Below are 16444 nucleotides of genomic sequence, written 5' to 3' on the forward strand. Positions count from 1 at the left end.
CACGGGTAATCGATGATCGCGGTGCGTTTGCGTACGCGTAAAGTCGTTGAACTCGTCGCAGCGGCCGCCTTCCGAAACCCGAGATCCCCTTATCCGCGTCGGATACGCCGCGGCGGATTTTGCTAGCCGAGCACCGGAGTCCAGGAAAAGGACGAGCCAATGGCGGAGGACCTCGGAGAACTCTAAACGAGAGCAGCCGCGCTTCCGAGCCTCCGCAGGAAATATTTCCCGTGACATTTATCGCGTCGCGCTCTACTAATTGACCGAGAGCACGCGTTAATATCTGTTTCCTCTCCGTGCCAAGCGCATAAAGGACCTGGTTTCAAAGCGCGCCCGTTCGCTAGAGTCCGCCGGGAGGCGTGGCCTAGCTTTCCACTTGGCGGCGTACCCGCGCGGGGCGTGGCCTGGCTCCTCTATACCCGATAGAGTGCCACGAGGGGCGTGGCTCCGTCACCTTAGTCTCGCACGTTGCACCGACCGTGTCGCTTCGTCGTTCTCGCGGTTAGAGCGCCCGGATGGACCTCGTTTCATCGTTCTGTTCGGCTAGTGTGCCTCGAGTGGGCGCGTTTCTAGCGGTTTTTCTTTCTCACAGCGACCCGGTGGGCGTGGTCTCGTTGCTCGCGATTTCGTGGATAAGAAACCCGAGTTCCCCGAGAGCGATTTATACCGATTCTCGCACTCGAGGCGCGTCCGATTCGCGGAAGAACATATTGGATTGGCAAGAAAGTAATTTTGGTTTGTGCAAATAGATAGCGTTATGATTGCATTGTCATTCGTTTGTTGAGGTTATAATTTTCTTGTCCCCAGCTTTGGTAGCCGACACGTTCAGGTTACTAAGATCATTTTTATATCATTAAAGCTCAGATTTTAAACATTATTAAAAGTATAACTGTTGTACGAATCGCGAGACTCGATTTCGTACGCATCAAATGCACTTTGTCCTGCAGAATGGAAATACTGCAAGTCGGAAAAATGATTATAGATTTACAATTAAAGCAACTTCGAGTACAAAGGGTTAATTAATCATTTATTCCGAAGTACACGAAACTTTTTAAATATTAGAAATTACAATAATAACCGATAGTCTCGAATCGCGCTTTCGATGTTCGAGTTTTTCTTTACCGACAAGGAGCAGAAATTTCGCGAATCACTAAGTTACCAGAAAAATGACAAAAGATCATCCAAAAAAATGGAAAATATTTGACCGATCAAAGTTCGTTTCTTGCACATAAAAAATAGAGTTTCATTTCACACCGAAATACCGAAATTACTTTCCCGCCAACCGAAACAAGTCTCTGCCAGGGGCTCGCGTTAATTAAACGGAGGTTTCGGGGGATCTCTCGATCGTTACGAAATATTATACCTCGTTGGCAGTGTTGCTGGTTCCAGCAGAGAGTCTCGTCCTTGGAGGTCGATCTTGTCGGGCAGTGTCTGTCGCAGACGGGGCAGCTGTTCCTCGGACTGTTCCCCTGCGAACAGAAAATCGACGGTGTTAAATCGAGCCGTTAAACTCGGGAACGTTCGACGCGTTCGCGGATCTGTCGGAGGGGGGATCGGGGGGGATGGAGAGACGAGACGCGACGCGGGTCGCGTATTTTGGCAGAAACTCGGGGCTGCGGGCTCGGCTCCTCGTTAGCCACGCACGGCCCGAAAGAATTCCTTAACTCTCTCTCTCTCTCTTCGGCGGCGGAGGCTATAGAAACCGGCCTCGGATCGATACGTCTGGCGCCTTCCATTATTTATTTTTACCGGCGTCGCACTATTTCCCTTGCTCGGCCAACTTTTATTTCCATATACACCTAGGGGCTCGCGCGATACGTCTCCTCTCGCCGCGGCTTTCGATCCACGGCGCGTTCGCGCCGCTCTCCTTGGCTCCTCTCGGCATTCTCGAGCCGAGCAAAGTCTCGGCAAACACGGCGCTCCCTCTGTCTCCCTTCGTCCCCGGTTTCGCGGCATTGTGGCGCGCGAAGATTGCGTCGAAAGCCGGCGTTTTGCCGCGGAAAAATATCGGCGGAGTCGCCGCTATTATTTGCCGCGCGACCACCCCTATTAAGCACAGCGAGCGCGGCGAGAGGGACGGGGGGTGGTTCCGCGGCCACCCTCGAGGAACGGGGCCTTCCGACGCCGAGATCGACTAAGGTCGACTAAGCCGAAATCGCCGTGGTCCGCCGAAGAATCTCTGCTCGAGGAATCGAACGGACCTCGAGAGATAATAGGCGAGCGATTCGCCTCGAATCGCTTAGGCGAAGTTCGTCCGCTCGGCGGCTTCTCTTTCCTCGAAGCGACGGACGGCGCCGAAAACTCCGGCGAAATTCACTTTGGCCGAGAATCTCGCGAAATTCCCAGGCCAGCCGTTGCTACCGGCTCGATTTACAAGCACGCGTGCAGGCATATGCAAAGTTTCAAATAAATGGGCCGATCAATCTTCGAGCTATCTCGAACACGTTCGGTACATACATATCGGGCGCACAATACAGCGGAGACTCTCTTATCTGAAGATTTATTTTCGTAATATCCTGATACCGAAACATTCGGTTATGTAAAAATTTCATTCAAGTCCGCTGCCGCGCGATAATGTATCTAGATAATACGACGATTAGATAATAATATGGCACGCTTGGATAACGGGATATTTTAGAAACAAGCGGAGTTCGGATAACGGAGTCTCCGCTGCATATTTCTCGTTATTATTATATTATATTATATTATATTATATTATATTATACTATATTATATTATATTATATTATATTATATTATATTATATTATATTATATTATATTATATTATACTATATTATATTATATTATATTATATTATATTATATTATATTATATTATATTATATTATATTATATTATACTATATTATATTATATTATATTATATTATATTATATTATATTATATTATATTATATTATATTATATTATATTATACTACATTATATTATATTATATTATATTATATTATACTATATTATATGATATTATTGCTTAATCGAACGCAGGTACGTTCGACAATACGTAATGTAATTGTTAAGTGGATCAAATCTAGCGCAACTTCATTTGTCATGGAAATAACGTTCAAGGTTCGGTTATCAATTTTTGAGGCACTGTTTCGACCCTGGAAAAAATCTGACAAAACCTGACAACGCTGCTTTCGGGACTATCCTTCGATAGAATTCAAAATGGCGAGGGCGACGGTTTTCGTTCTCGAGAAATCTGCGGTTTTTCGATTTTTGGCGGGCGTTTCATTCTTTGCAAGCGAAACGTCTAAAAAAAATTCTCCAATGTGATGATTATAATCGAAAATAGGTTAAATTGTTTCTGTAAATTTTAACAACCCCCTGGAAAGAAAAAATGACCGGGAAACGCGTGATGCAGATTATCATACATGGACAAGCTGCAGGGTTGATATTATTTTTCACAGTTGGGTTCTTTTAGTCTATGTAATAATCGTTAAAAAAATCTCTGTGGGCAATATTGATCAAAATCGTGCAACTTTTCGGAACTTCGACGATTTAATTGATCTTTAATTAACGAGAGCTACTTCGCTTCGAAGGCGACGCTGTCGAATAAAAATATTTCTGGAAATTCATTTCTCCGTTTCGTCGCAGCGTCGTCTCTGCAAGAACTGTGTTGGTCCAGCAGGTGGGCGCACGATTTCTGCCCTATTTTTCGCGGTCGGGAGACTCGTGGGTGGGCCGCGTGTTCGGTTCGCTGTGCGCAAGTGTACTCTTCCAACGAGAATCGCGCCGGATACGTCTTGGTGTCGCAAGATTGCGAAACGTGGAGCCGCGAGACGAACGAACACGCTCGCCGACTGCGATTCTACGCGTCGCGGAAATTAATTTTCTTCACGCTGAAAAGCCACGAGCATCCATCTACTGGCACAAGCGCGTCGGCGGCTCGCTAATTAACCCTCTGACCCGGTCATGTTCCATCGATCACGCTCGCGACCCGCTCCCGCGATCATTCTTTTGCGCCGGATAAAAGAGACGCGGTGAGACAAGGTGAGACGTTTCCCGAGCTACTGGAAAAGACGTTTGAAATCGGCGTGGAATTTTCTCTGCCAAGAGGTTCGTCGTTCGATGTTCCCTATCTATAGCATTCGTGCTTGTTCTAAAACACAATGACGGCTTTAAAACTGGTCCAAATGGTGGGATTTCTTTTTAAATGTTGCAGCAACGAGCTCGGACATATAAAAGTCGAATTAACTCGAAATATCGGAAGATCGAGCTTTGTGTGCATTTTTTGGAGGCTCGCGAATCGAAGAACGTACTTTTGAGTCGTTTTTTGACGGAGGAAAAATACAATTTGTAATTTTGAGACATTTTCAATTCAGAAAAGTTGCAATTTGTAGTTTTGAGCCATTTTCAATTCAGGGAAATTGCATTTCGTAATTTTGAGCCATTTTTAATTCAGGAAAATTGCAATTTGTAGTTTTGAGCCATTTTCAATTCAAGAAAATTGTAATTCGTAATATTGAGCCATTTACAATTCGTGAAAATTACAATCTCGTACTTTTGAGTCAATTTTCAATATAGAAAAGTTACAATTTGGTACTTTTGAGCCATTTTAGATTGGAAGAAATTACGATCTCCTACTTTTGAGCAATTGTCAATAAAGGAAAATTACACTTTGCTAATTTTGAGCCATTTTTAGATGGGAAGAGATTACAATCTCGTACTTTTGAGCGATTTAGACGGAATGAAATTACAATCTCATACTTTTAAGCCATTTTAGACAGGAAGATATTACAATCTCGCACTTTTCAGCCATTTTCAATAGCTGAAAATCACAATTCCGTACTTCGGAGCAAATATCCTCTACTAACTTCTCTTCCACAGTAAAAATTTCTTTTTGAAAAAAAGAAATAAAAAAAAAAGCATAAACCATTTGTTTCTGTGATAGATTGTAGTTTTCGCCGGCTTAAGTAAATCGCTTTGCGTTTGTAGGATTACTCGGGCCGCCAATTTGACAACCGTATCGGTTAACAATACATATAAAGGCAAAGGACGTGAAAAGCGGCGCTGGTTAAAATATCGAAGCGAGAGAACGATAGCGTAGAGCACCGGAAAGCTGACAAACGGTGACAAGAAGAATTTTAATTTGCACAGGTAGCAACGTCCGGCGAGAGATGATTTGCGACGTCGATGCGGCGTCGATACGTCGACGGTGCGGGCTCGATAGATCGGATTTGACGGATAGATTTATCCCGCGAGGAACAGCGACCGCGTGTCAGCGTTTGAAATCAATAAAGAACAGCGCCGCTGCGGATGGAACGTGTCCGTTGCGTTTCAATTAGCGAGCAATCGAAATTTTCAATAAAACTTGCTTTTTTTTCCATCGAAAGGACCGGGCTCGATCGGCTCTCGCGCGACCAACGCTCGTCGACCACCCCCAAGAAGCGCCGCCGGTGTGCGAAATCATTCCAGGAAAGCTTTTGTAAAGTCAAAGCTATTGTAATCCGTCGCTGTAAAATTCAGGAGCCTGGCCGAAGCCAATGGCGTAGCGAACGAAATCGCCGTAAGGATCGTTCGATGCGCCGATTGGGGACCTTTTTTTTTTCTGTAATCGAAACAGTGATCGAGTCGTTCGCGTTCGAATCCGTCGGCGACGGTGGAAATTGGGCGCGATCGACGAACTTTGACAGAGATCCAGACCACGACGACTCACGGTGGTCTGCAACGAGGTAATTTTTGCAACGAATTTTCCTTCCCGCGAAGCCTTTGACACATCGATAACCGAAATATTACTTTCCGTCAGGTAACTCGGTAATTAAATGTGACGTCGCAAAGTTACATTTTTCAAACTGAAGTTTAAGATATTTGATTTAATCACACGTTCTAGAACACGAAGATACGATTCGAAGACTTGCTCCGTGTCTTAATGTTTAAGATTAGCTATGTTTTAATTATTTAATTAGTATAATTATTATAATAATAATAGTATGCTATAGTAATTATACTAATTACTATAGTATAATAGTAATAGTATAGTATAAATAATAGTAATAATAAATATAAGTAAATAATAGTAATAAATAGTATAATATAATAGTAATAGTATAGTATAAATTTATAATATAATTATAATATAATTTTATAATATAATTTATAATATAATATATTATAATATAATTATAATAGTATAGTAAATTAGTATAATTACTATAGCATTACCGTCACTGTATTAACGTCGTCGAATAGAGAAGTACATTCTTATCCAGCTTCCGCTTCATACAATCGACGAGGACAATTTTTATTTTGATTATAGCGATTAGAATTTCACCTTTGCGAAGGATTTTTAAAAAATGATTATGCTAGATTATGCTAGACCCATAAAATATATCATACGAATTTCAGCAGCGACTATCCGCGAACTTTAATTTCATGCAGCAGCACGATCTTCTTTAAAACGAAATGTTTCAAAGAAGCTAGTCTTTCGACTATAGAGAGTACTTAATTTTTTGGCGAATCATGATCGCGTTCCAGACGCCTAGTCGCGACTATACGACGCCGCGTTCGCCTCTGACGTAAGCTGGTTCGGTCCATGACGCTCGAAACGTGCCGCTGGCGGAGGGAACGAGTAATTAGCCATGCATTCCGGGTTCATTCATTCCCTAGAAAATTGCTTTCCAGCGATCCGTAAAATTTCGGACGGGAATCGAGATCGGCGCCGACGCTCGAAAGTGCCCGATCGTTTCTAATGTTTCTCCGTTCGCGATAGAAAGTCGACGAAAAAATTCTCGTAGCCCACTTTCTCCCGACTGCAGCGGGCTTATCTTCTCATTCCACGGATTACCTTTCATTTATTTATTTATTTTTGTATGTACAACAAACACCCATTTGTACGGTTACGATAACGAAAGCGTAATTTACGATGAATAGCGGAGAATCGGTGAATCAGTAAACAATTTATAAAGTTTTGCTTTAAATCTAACAACATTGGATGCAAAATATGTCAGTATCGTCACTGTTGTTATTTAGGAATCTATGCATTTCCCAACGAATGTCGAGAAACTTTACGTATCGTTAATAATTGAGTATAATTTGATATTCTAATAAGCGTACGACTTGTTAAATTAAAAGTAGATATTATAGCGAAACGTATAATGCGTTGTTTGTATTGCAATGTTGCACTCTATTTAGTGCACAAGACGAATAACAAATGTTTAAAGCTTTTGTGTATGCATGCATAAAAGGCTATGCCAGTTAAGTACTAACTAATTAACTATCTAACGAACTGACGAACTAACTAACTAATTAACTAACTATCTATCTAACGAACTAACTAGCGAACTAACTAACTAATTAACTAACTATCTACCTAACCAACGAACTAGCTAACTAACTAAATAAATAAAATAATGAAAATGGAAAAAGATAAAAAAAGATAAAGAAATAAAATGGAAATAAAAGGTTAAAAAAATCACGAAGTAATTTAAAGTAAAAAGGTATTAACTAACGAAATAAATGAATAAAAAAAGATTAGCAGAGAATAAAAGATGGAAAACGAGGAAATAAAATGGAAATGGAAAGTTAATTACAAAAAGATAAAACTAATATCTTCATTGACACAATAAAAAATATGAATGGCCTGTTAAGAATAGTAATTAAGTATATTTGTCGAAGACCAATCGCGAACACGGTACATATTTTGTCGATCCATCGGCCGATACTTTCCTCTCCGAGCGATGAAATCGAAATTAACGTGGTCGCGCGATCGTCTGCCATCATCGTTGAGAGGAACGTGTCTCCGTTCTCCGAAGATTTGAATCTCTTTGCCTGGAAACCGATCCGTCGCGAGCTACATTACACTGCACTCGCCGAGGCCGTCCTTTGCTTGGCCCGGAAACGCTTCTCGACGCGAGATTCCGTGGATCGGATAAGGGGGTTGATCGCGATCCCGAAAACGGTCCCGGACGATCCTCCGCGATCTTTCCGATCCCCGAACTGATCGAGCTGTCCCGTAATCGGCGGAGGATCGTCTGGCCTTTTGTAAAATGAACCATGACGGGATTTTAATCTCATCGCCCCGGATTCGTTTCTCGTCGATTAATCGACGGAGACGCGTTCGAAATTGATCGACGCCGTTCGTCGTCGCGCCGTTCGTGTTCGAAGTCGGTGTTTCGGGGCTGGATGATAAAAACACAAATTACCGAACTTCGTCTCGACGCGATTCTCGTTTGATTTTTCGGAATTGCGAAATCTGTGAAAATTGTGAAGAAACTCGGCGGATATTGTGTTTCGAAATTTTACCTCGAATTATTTCTCCGCTCGGCTCTTAGTAGGCCGGATTTAAAATAACTTTCGAACGCGGTGTATACCGACTTCCTCGCATGCGGTGTGAATCATACTACTTCTTAAGTTACAATAATAGCCTTACGCGCCGCGGGAATAGCCTTATGTGTTACAATAATAATCTTCCGTACAATGAACACGTAACTGCCACGCCGGAGCCCATAAAAGTTACACGAAGTCGAAACAACTTATTTCATCATAGAGGACTAGAGAAGACAAGTTTTATTACAGCAATTACTTCTGTGTAGCCCTCTTGTAAACATACTGCGCGCGGTTCATTTAATGGACCGTAATAAAATTCGAGATCGCGTCACCCTGGCATGGCCCGACACAGATCATTAAACTATAGTGGAAATGGAAACCTGCGGGCTTAATTTGTTTAGTTTTAAATATTCCTCTCGGCGACGTTGACGGAACCGCGGCGTTTGAATCGCCGTGCGACAGGACTCCGCGTTCCCTTGACGAATTAATTAAGCGTTGAAAATCAACCCCAAAATTTTTCACAAAATCGAAGCTATTTAAACGTCGCCGATGAATTCAGTGCGATCGAATATAGCACTATAAAAATGAATTTTGAAAACTGATCAAAATTTAGTTTAGTATTGAATTATCCAGTATTGAAGAAGGAGCTTTAACCCTAGAACTACCCCCTTCCATTTTTCGGCAGAGGTAACATTGGGGCAAAATAAAATCTGAATAACTGAAATATTATTTATTATTTTCGAAATATAAAAAATCAATGACTCGACACAAATTTTAGTATTGGATTATCTAGTATTGAAGGAGCTTTAACCCTAGAACTACCCCTTCCATGTTTCGGCAGAAGTAACATTGTGGGGGCGAGGCAAAATAAGATCTGAGAATAACTGAAATATCATTTATTATTTCCGAAATATAAAAAGCCAAAGACTCGACACAAATTTTAGTATTGGATTATCTATCTTTAACCCTAGAACTACCCCTTCCATGTTTCGGCAGAAGTAACATTGTGGGGGCGAGGCAAAATAAGATCTGAGAATAACTGAAATATCATTTATTATTTTCGAAATATAAAAAACCAAAGACTCGACACAAACTTTAGTATTGGATTATCTAGTATTGAAGGAGCTTTAACCCTAAAACTACCCCTTCCATGTTTCGGCAGAAGTAACATTGTGGGGGCGAGGCAAAATAAGATCTGAGAATAACTGAAATATCATTTATTATTTTCGAAATATAAAAAGCCAAAGACTCGACACAAATTTTAGTATTGGATTATCTATCCTTAACCCTAGAACTACCCCTTCCATTTTTCGGCAGAAGTAACATTATAGGGGCGAGACAAAATAAGATCTGAGAATAACTGAAATATCATTTATTATTTTCGAAATATAAAAAACCAAAGACTCGACACAAATTTCTAAGAAAAAATATTTTTCTTCCTTCGTAAAAACCTCAACGTTTTATAGTATATATTTACACGTTTTGCGGACAAATGAAAAATATTGTGGCAATCGCCGGCAATCCCAGGGGTGGTTCTAGGGTTAAATATAGTGCTTAATGTTTCGGGGGACAATGCTGAATGGATCTTGGCGTCTGAACCGAGTTACAGAAACGAGAATTCATTTCGAAGGAATTATTTAAATGCCGGTCATCGTTGATAGGATTGCGATGCGGCGTGCCATCGCGGGCGTCAAAGTGGACGACGATCCGCGTCCAGTAAGGAAAAATCCCGATCCCTCGACAGAGAGGGGACGATCGTGGACGCAATTCTCCGCGACAAGTTGAAGAGGTCGGAACGTGGACGCCACGCGTCGCGTTCGTGGTCTCTGCGTCGCGAATATCGCCGGCGATAACGAGACCGGGAGCGTCGAGGGCCGCGTTACATTTTACAAATTAACGACCGTTCGCGAGGGGGAGGCGTCCGCAGCCTGTCACCGGCCACTCGACGCGGCTTTCGAGCCGGCCGAGCAGTCATTTTTAACGTCATTTTTACCGACATTCTGTGTTACGATTTAACGAATTCATTTGTCGGCGACTGTAGCGGAAGTCGAGGAACGATTCCGTAGAGAACGTAGAAGATAGAAGATCATTTTTCTGTTAAAAATTATTGAAAGATGTTCTTTATCCTTTGTGGTAAAAATAGTGTTGAATGGAAATTATTAAAAGATGTCCTTTTACCTCTTTGATAAAAATAGTGTTGAATAGAAATTGTTAAAAGACGTCCTTCAACCTCTTTGATAAAAATAGTGTTAAATAGGAATTATTAAAAGATGTCCTTTTAATAAAAATTAAATTTAAAATAAAAATTATTAAAAGACCTCAACCTCTTCGATAAAAATAGTGTTAAACAGAAATTATTAAAAGATATCCTTCAAACTCTTCGATATAAAAATAGTGTTAATCAGAAATTACTGAAATATGTCCTTCAACTCCTTCGGTAGAAATAAAATTTGGTTCAATAAAAATTATCGAAAGATGTCCTTCAACCTCCTTGATAAAAAAATAGTGTTAAATAGAAATTATCGAAAGATGTCCTTCAACCCCCTTGATAAAAAAATAATGTTAAATAGAAATTATCGAAACAGTTCCATTAACCCCTTCGGTAAAGATAGTGTTGAATAGAAATTATTAAAAGATGTCCTCCAACCTCTTAGGTAAAAATAGTGTTGAACAGAAATATAATTATAAAGGCGTCTTCCGACATCTTCGACAGAAATAGCGTCAAGCATCTCTAATTAGATTTTCCCGCGGTTTTCACGGGTTGCCATTCGCCCGTTCCAAATTGGAACTCAAAGAAACAAACACCGACACCGTAGCGAAATGAATGCCGTCCGCTATTTCGGCTCTCTGCGAGAGAGGTGTAAACGTTTCCATAACTTTCCTAACAGAATTTAAACCCCAGTTGCACGACGAGAATGAATCGAGCCCGTGATGAAGGCTTCATGCATGATTTACTAAGCGCGAATGTCACTCGTTTCTTCTAAAAATTTAAACAAAATTTCATTGTTCTGTTATCGATGGTCTGCGGGGTCTTTATGCAAAATAAAAATACTCGAAGATCATCCTAAAAAAAGCTATATACAGGGTGTCCCAAAAATGTCTCGCAATGCGGAAATTGCGGGTTCCTCGGATCATTTGAAGCAGCTTCTTCCTTTACAAAAATGTTCTCCGAGGCACCGTTAACGAGTTATTAACAGAAAATAGTGACCAATAAGAATCGAGTACGGCTAACTCGAGGCGGCCCAGCCAACCAGCGCACGAAGCCCGGTTCCGCTCATTGGCTCGGTCGCCTCGCGCCAGCCGAGCTCGCCTCTCATTGGTCACTGTTTTTCGTTAATAACTCGTCAACGGTGCCTCGGAGAAAATTTTTCTAAAGGAAAAAGTTGCTTCGAATGATCCGAGGAACCCGCCACTTTCGTATTGCGAGGCATTTTTGGGACACCCTGTATTTAAATATTAAAATTTGGTTAAATAAATTTAACGAGTACACTCGTCACAAACAGTTTAAGACCGTCATAACCGTTTAAGAACGAAGAAATCGCGGAGCAACCGGTGAGAAACGACGCGAACACGGGTCAGGCTAAATTGTATCGGCCGTCGGTTCGAATTTTGCGAGCAGTCCGTCCGTTCGAAAACTTTGTGTCCGAAAACGGAAGCGTACTTCGGAGCCGAAAAACATTGGTAATAAAGAAGATCGTTCCCCGTTTCAACGAGTCATGCGATCCCCGAGCCGGTCGACGGGTAAAAAAAACCGGAGAGTCATCGTGCAGCGGGCAGCGGGCAGCGAGCGTGACGAATCGCGCGATAACCTCACGAAATAAGATTTACTTTTTAGGGGGGGTGGATGGCTCTCGGGGCTTTTAATCGGCCGACGAAACACAATGTTGCGAGCGTTGGGGGGCCGAGACTCGCCGGGCAAGAACGGGAACGCGATTGCTCGGCCGATCGTCACGCTCGCGCGGTTAAAGGTCCACTTGTGCGCGAGATGCAGCGGCTCCGAACCGATCGCAGGACGATAGTCCTGTCCATTTGTGTGTTCGACGGGTCTCGGTCGAGCGAGAATAATATTAATGGCTTGTTCCGCTCGTACTCTCATTTCTAAGCCTGTAATAACCACCCCGTCGCTCTCCGCGCGCGTTTCGAAACGGTTCCCAAAGGTAGAGGTTCGTGCCACCCGGGAACTCTTCGAATCGTATCGAGATTCACTTTCTTGCTCTTTCTGCTGACTTAGCCCGTTAATTGGCCGCGGCTGGATTCGACGAGATTCATTAAACATCGTGACTGAATCAAATTTCTCCTGCGCCACTTTGTTTTTCGCTTATTTCGTTCGCTTTCGTTGAAAATCGAGTAAACGAGCTTAAAGGGAAAGGTGATATTTAAAGAATGAAAAAAAGAGAGAGAGAGAGAGACGGAGAGAAAGGATGAGAATTCGTATTAAGAAGGAAAGACCGACGTAGCGCGATTATGTAAGCCGCTTTAAATACCACGGGGACTAAAATGATGTACTAAATAATATGAAAATATAAATAGGGTAATGACGTAATGAACAAACGAGGTAATGTAAATAAAATTCAAAGACGAGCGCGGATGTGAAAGAGTGACAATTGTAACACTGCACAACTGAACAAAAATAATATTGAATCTATCCTAATATTCGCTTTGCATTCAATAAGAGAACCATGTTATTTAACAGGACATTTAATAACAGAAGGAAACGATAAGTAATTTTAGCCCAGATCTTTTGATTTCACGGATCATTTAGGGCAGGGGTGTCAAACTCGAAAGCTATAACTTGGGCCAAATAAACAATGCTTAACTTTAGGTGGGCCGCAAAAAAGAAATCAATGTTCATAGAATATTTTTATTTTGACTAGTAATATCGCTAGTAATATATAATATCTAGTAATATATTATATATGTAATGTAATATATATATAATGTAACATATAATTTATATGTAATGTAATATCTGTAATATATGTAATGTAATATCTAGTAATATATAGGTAATAAACATATATAAAGTTAAATTATTGTTTACGTCCTGATACTTGATATCTCTTCTCTGATACTATCTTTCCTATTTCGGGAGAAATTTTATCGGCCGAGACTACTTTCAAAATTTCTAATTCACATTTCTATTTTATTTTTGCTTTGCGTCGGATATATTGACTGGGCCGCAAAAATGTTCATCTCGGCCCGCGAGTTTGACACCCCTGATTTAGGGGGTCGATTCTCTAACCTGTTACGATCGTTTCATTCTTAACCGGGGAATTCATTTTTTTTTTCAACTCGTTTCATAATGGGGACTTCTTTTCTCGCAGTGAAATGTTATACTCTCACGCTTAACCCGAGAAAGATAACCTACGTCGCAGAGGCGCCTGCGAAGACTGTTGATTTTTGTTAATTTTTCATAGAGGTCTAGTGATTTAAGTTTAAAATTACTTAAAATATAAAAAAATATAATATAAATGCATTTTATTTTTACAGTAATGCCAAACCTTTAAAATGACTAGATTAACTTAAATAAATATCCATTGTTAGTATAAAATTGACGCCTTAGAAAAGCATGCGCCTCTGAAGCGTATGGTTATCTTTTACGTACGTTGTCATATGGTTATCTTTCTAGGGTTAAAGTAATTAGAAAATATCGTTTGCCGAATCCTTCCATCGTCTATTTCGACAAAATACTTTATGACATATTTAGGAAACGTGATGAAAGAAATATTCCCAGTGTCCCATAGTCGAATCGTTGTTAAATATATATCCCATCACACAAACGCACAGTTGTTACACAGTTTTCTTTAATATATCCTGACGCCTTCAGTACGTTACATACAAATTATGCAAATTCGAACGTATTAATGTATGGCCGCGCTCGGTTTCGACGGGCACTAATGACTTTCCTTATAGCCGCAGATGTTACTGTGGGAAGTTTCCATGAGGAAAAAAAATCGTCACGCCCGTCGGGGATTTTTTCCTGGTACGGCGAAACATTTCGTCACACCCAAATAACAGGTTAGTCCAGTAGCGACGGTTCACCGCTTAAATTGCCACGGTTATTTTGATTGTTTTGTTTCTTTGGAACCAACGTCGTCGGGCATGAACAATTAAAATAGCCAGCCTCTGCGAGCTCCTTGACTTCTCTGCAACGGTGTTTAAACTTCGAAGGCGAATGCGCGATTTTAGGTCAACACACACATACACACACGTGCGCGCGTAATTATGTTGCAATGCGTAATTAAATTCTACAGTTGTCTCTACACGTGACTACAGATTTTTTAGTATACCTTGTTAGAATTGTTATTGAAAAGCGGGGAATATTATTGATAAGAAGAGAAATAGATTGAAAGCAAATGTTGTGAGTAAAATGTTATTTCTAAATATATTGTAAATTCGGCAAATTCAATTTAATTATAAGCACTGTATTGTACTGTTACACAATTCTGATTCCGCAGATTAGAGTAGATACAGTAAATTCTCACCAATTGTCCTTCAGCTTGCAAACTAAAATGGACAGATTGCATGTAGAACAGCAATCATCGTGATTCTCTCCTGATCTTACTTTTATAACAATGTAAACACCTCGAGGATTGCCCTAGAAATATTCCAAACATCTTGAAATTTAAGAATATATTTTTGCTTTTTACATTTTGTTTTCATAATTGTTGGATTGGCAACTAAGTAATTGCCGATTTCAGTTATAGATGTCTCTCACTCCCATTTTTATGATATCCGTAAATGTTATATATATTATATATATATATTATATATATATATACATAATATTATATATATATTATATTATATTAATATTATATATATTATATTATATTAATATTATATATATTATATATTATATTATATTAATATTATTATGTTATTTTTTATTATCCGTGAAAGTTAGCAGCTGGACAGATTCAATGCAGCGATCAAGGAAAAGCGACCAGAATTGGTCAATCGTAAAGGTGTCATTTTCCAGCAGGACAATGCTAGGCCGCACACGTTTTTGTCCACTTGGCAAAAATTGATGGATATTGGTTGGAAATCGATGTTACACCCACCATATAGCCCTGATCTCGCGCCTTCGGATTACCACTTATTTCGATCCCTGGACAACTCCCTTCGTGGTAAAACTTTTAACGATGATGACGCTGTAAAATCTCACTTAACTCAGTTTTTGACCGAAAAGAATCAGACTTTCTACGAGCGTGGAATTTTCAAGTTGTCGGAGAGATGGCAAAAGGTCATCGAACAAAATGGAAAATACGTTACGGATTAAACTTCGTTCCAAATAAAAAAAAATTTTTCATTTCATTGAACAAATCGGCAATTACTTAGTTGCCAACCCAATATAATTTAAATAGCAAATAATCGCTACTTTTCACGCGCGACGAGTATACTCGTCCTACCACAAAATACTGCCACGTTTTCGTGACGAGTGTACACGCCAACACACAGCCAACTCGAGTAATCGTATCTCCTATTCCCAAACAGTCCATTTTTGTTTACATGCCGAAGGACGATCTCGGACAGAGAATTTACTGCGCTAACTTTGCAAACGGCTCGAACCTCCGCAATCATCGAGCACGAGCATTAATTATTATTACTGCCGGGCAGTAATGTTCGAAAGCCGTGGGAACGAGTCGTAGAGTTGGTTGAAGTTCGCTCGGTTCCGTAAGCGCATATCGAACCCGATCGCGTCTCCAATAAACAGTCGCGTTCGAACGACGATAGCGTAGGGCGCCGAGTTTCGAGGGTTCGTTATCGTTTGAGGACCGTCGAGGAGGCAATCGTCAGCTTTGTTTGCGGCTGCGCCTATTTTCGCCTGGCCGACACAGGCCGAACGGGGAAACTCTCTCGAGCCGAGGCGAGGTCCCGCGGTCAAGATGACGTTATTATTATCCCGGTGCCGCGAGGACAGTCGGTCTACGCCAGAAATAGTTGGGTCGAGACCGTCGTCAGAACGCGGTCCTCTGATTTACGCTGGAACCGGCCGATAATTCTGGCCTCCGGCCGCGCGACGCGGGAAAAGGGACGCGGCGGGGCGACGCGAGGGAAGGGAGGGGGGACGCGCCGAGAGACGCGAGACTCGCGGAGCAGCGGCGGGGCGCGGCGCGTCGGCCAAGGGGAACCGTCGAGCCGGAAGCAATTGGTC

General features: G+C 41.3%; 1 protein-coding gene across 4 annotated transcripts in view; it reads right to left on the reverse strand.

The window, feature by feature from the left end:
* The window catches only part of InR-2 (insulin-like receptor-like), a 238848-nt gene that overhangs the window by 16018 nt on the left and 206386 nt on the right, over window positions 1-16444 (reverse strand). For all 4 annotated transcript variants that reach the window (XM_076520213.1, XM_076520215.1, XM_076520214.1 and 1 more), the window contains one exon: window positions 1364-1469. In XM_076520213.1, coding sequence (XP_076376328.1) covers window positions 1364-1469 — 106 coding nt within the window. The remainder of the gene's footprint in view (window positions 1-1363; window positions 1470-16444) is intronic.

This window comes from Megalopta genalis, chromosome 3, assembly GCF_051020955.1.
Source record: "Megalopta genalis isolate 19385.01 chromosome 3, iyMegGena1_principal, whole genome shotgun sequence".
Classification (NCBI taxonomy): Eukaryota; Metazoa; Arthropoda; class Insecta; order Hymenoptera; family Halictidae; genus Megalopta; species Megalopta genalis.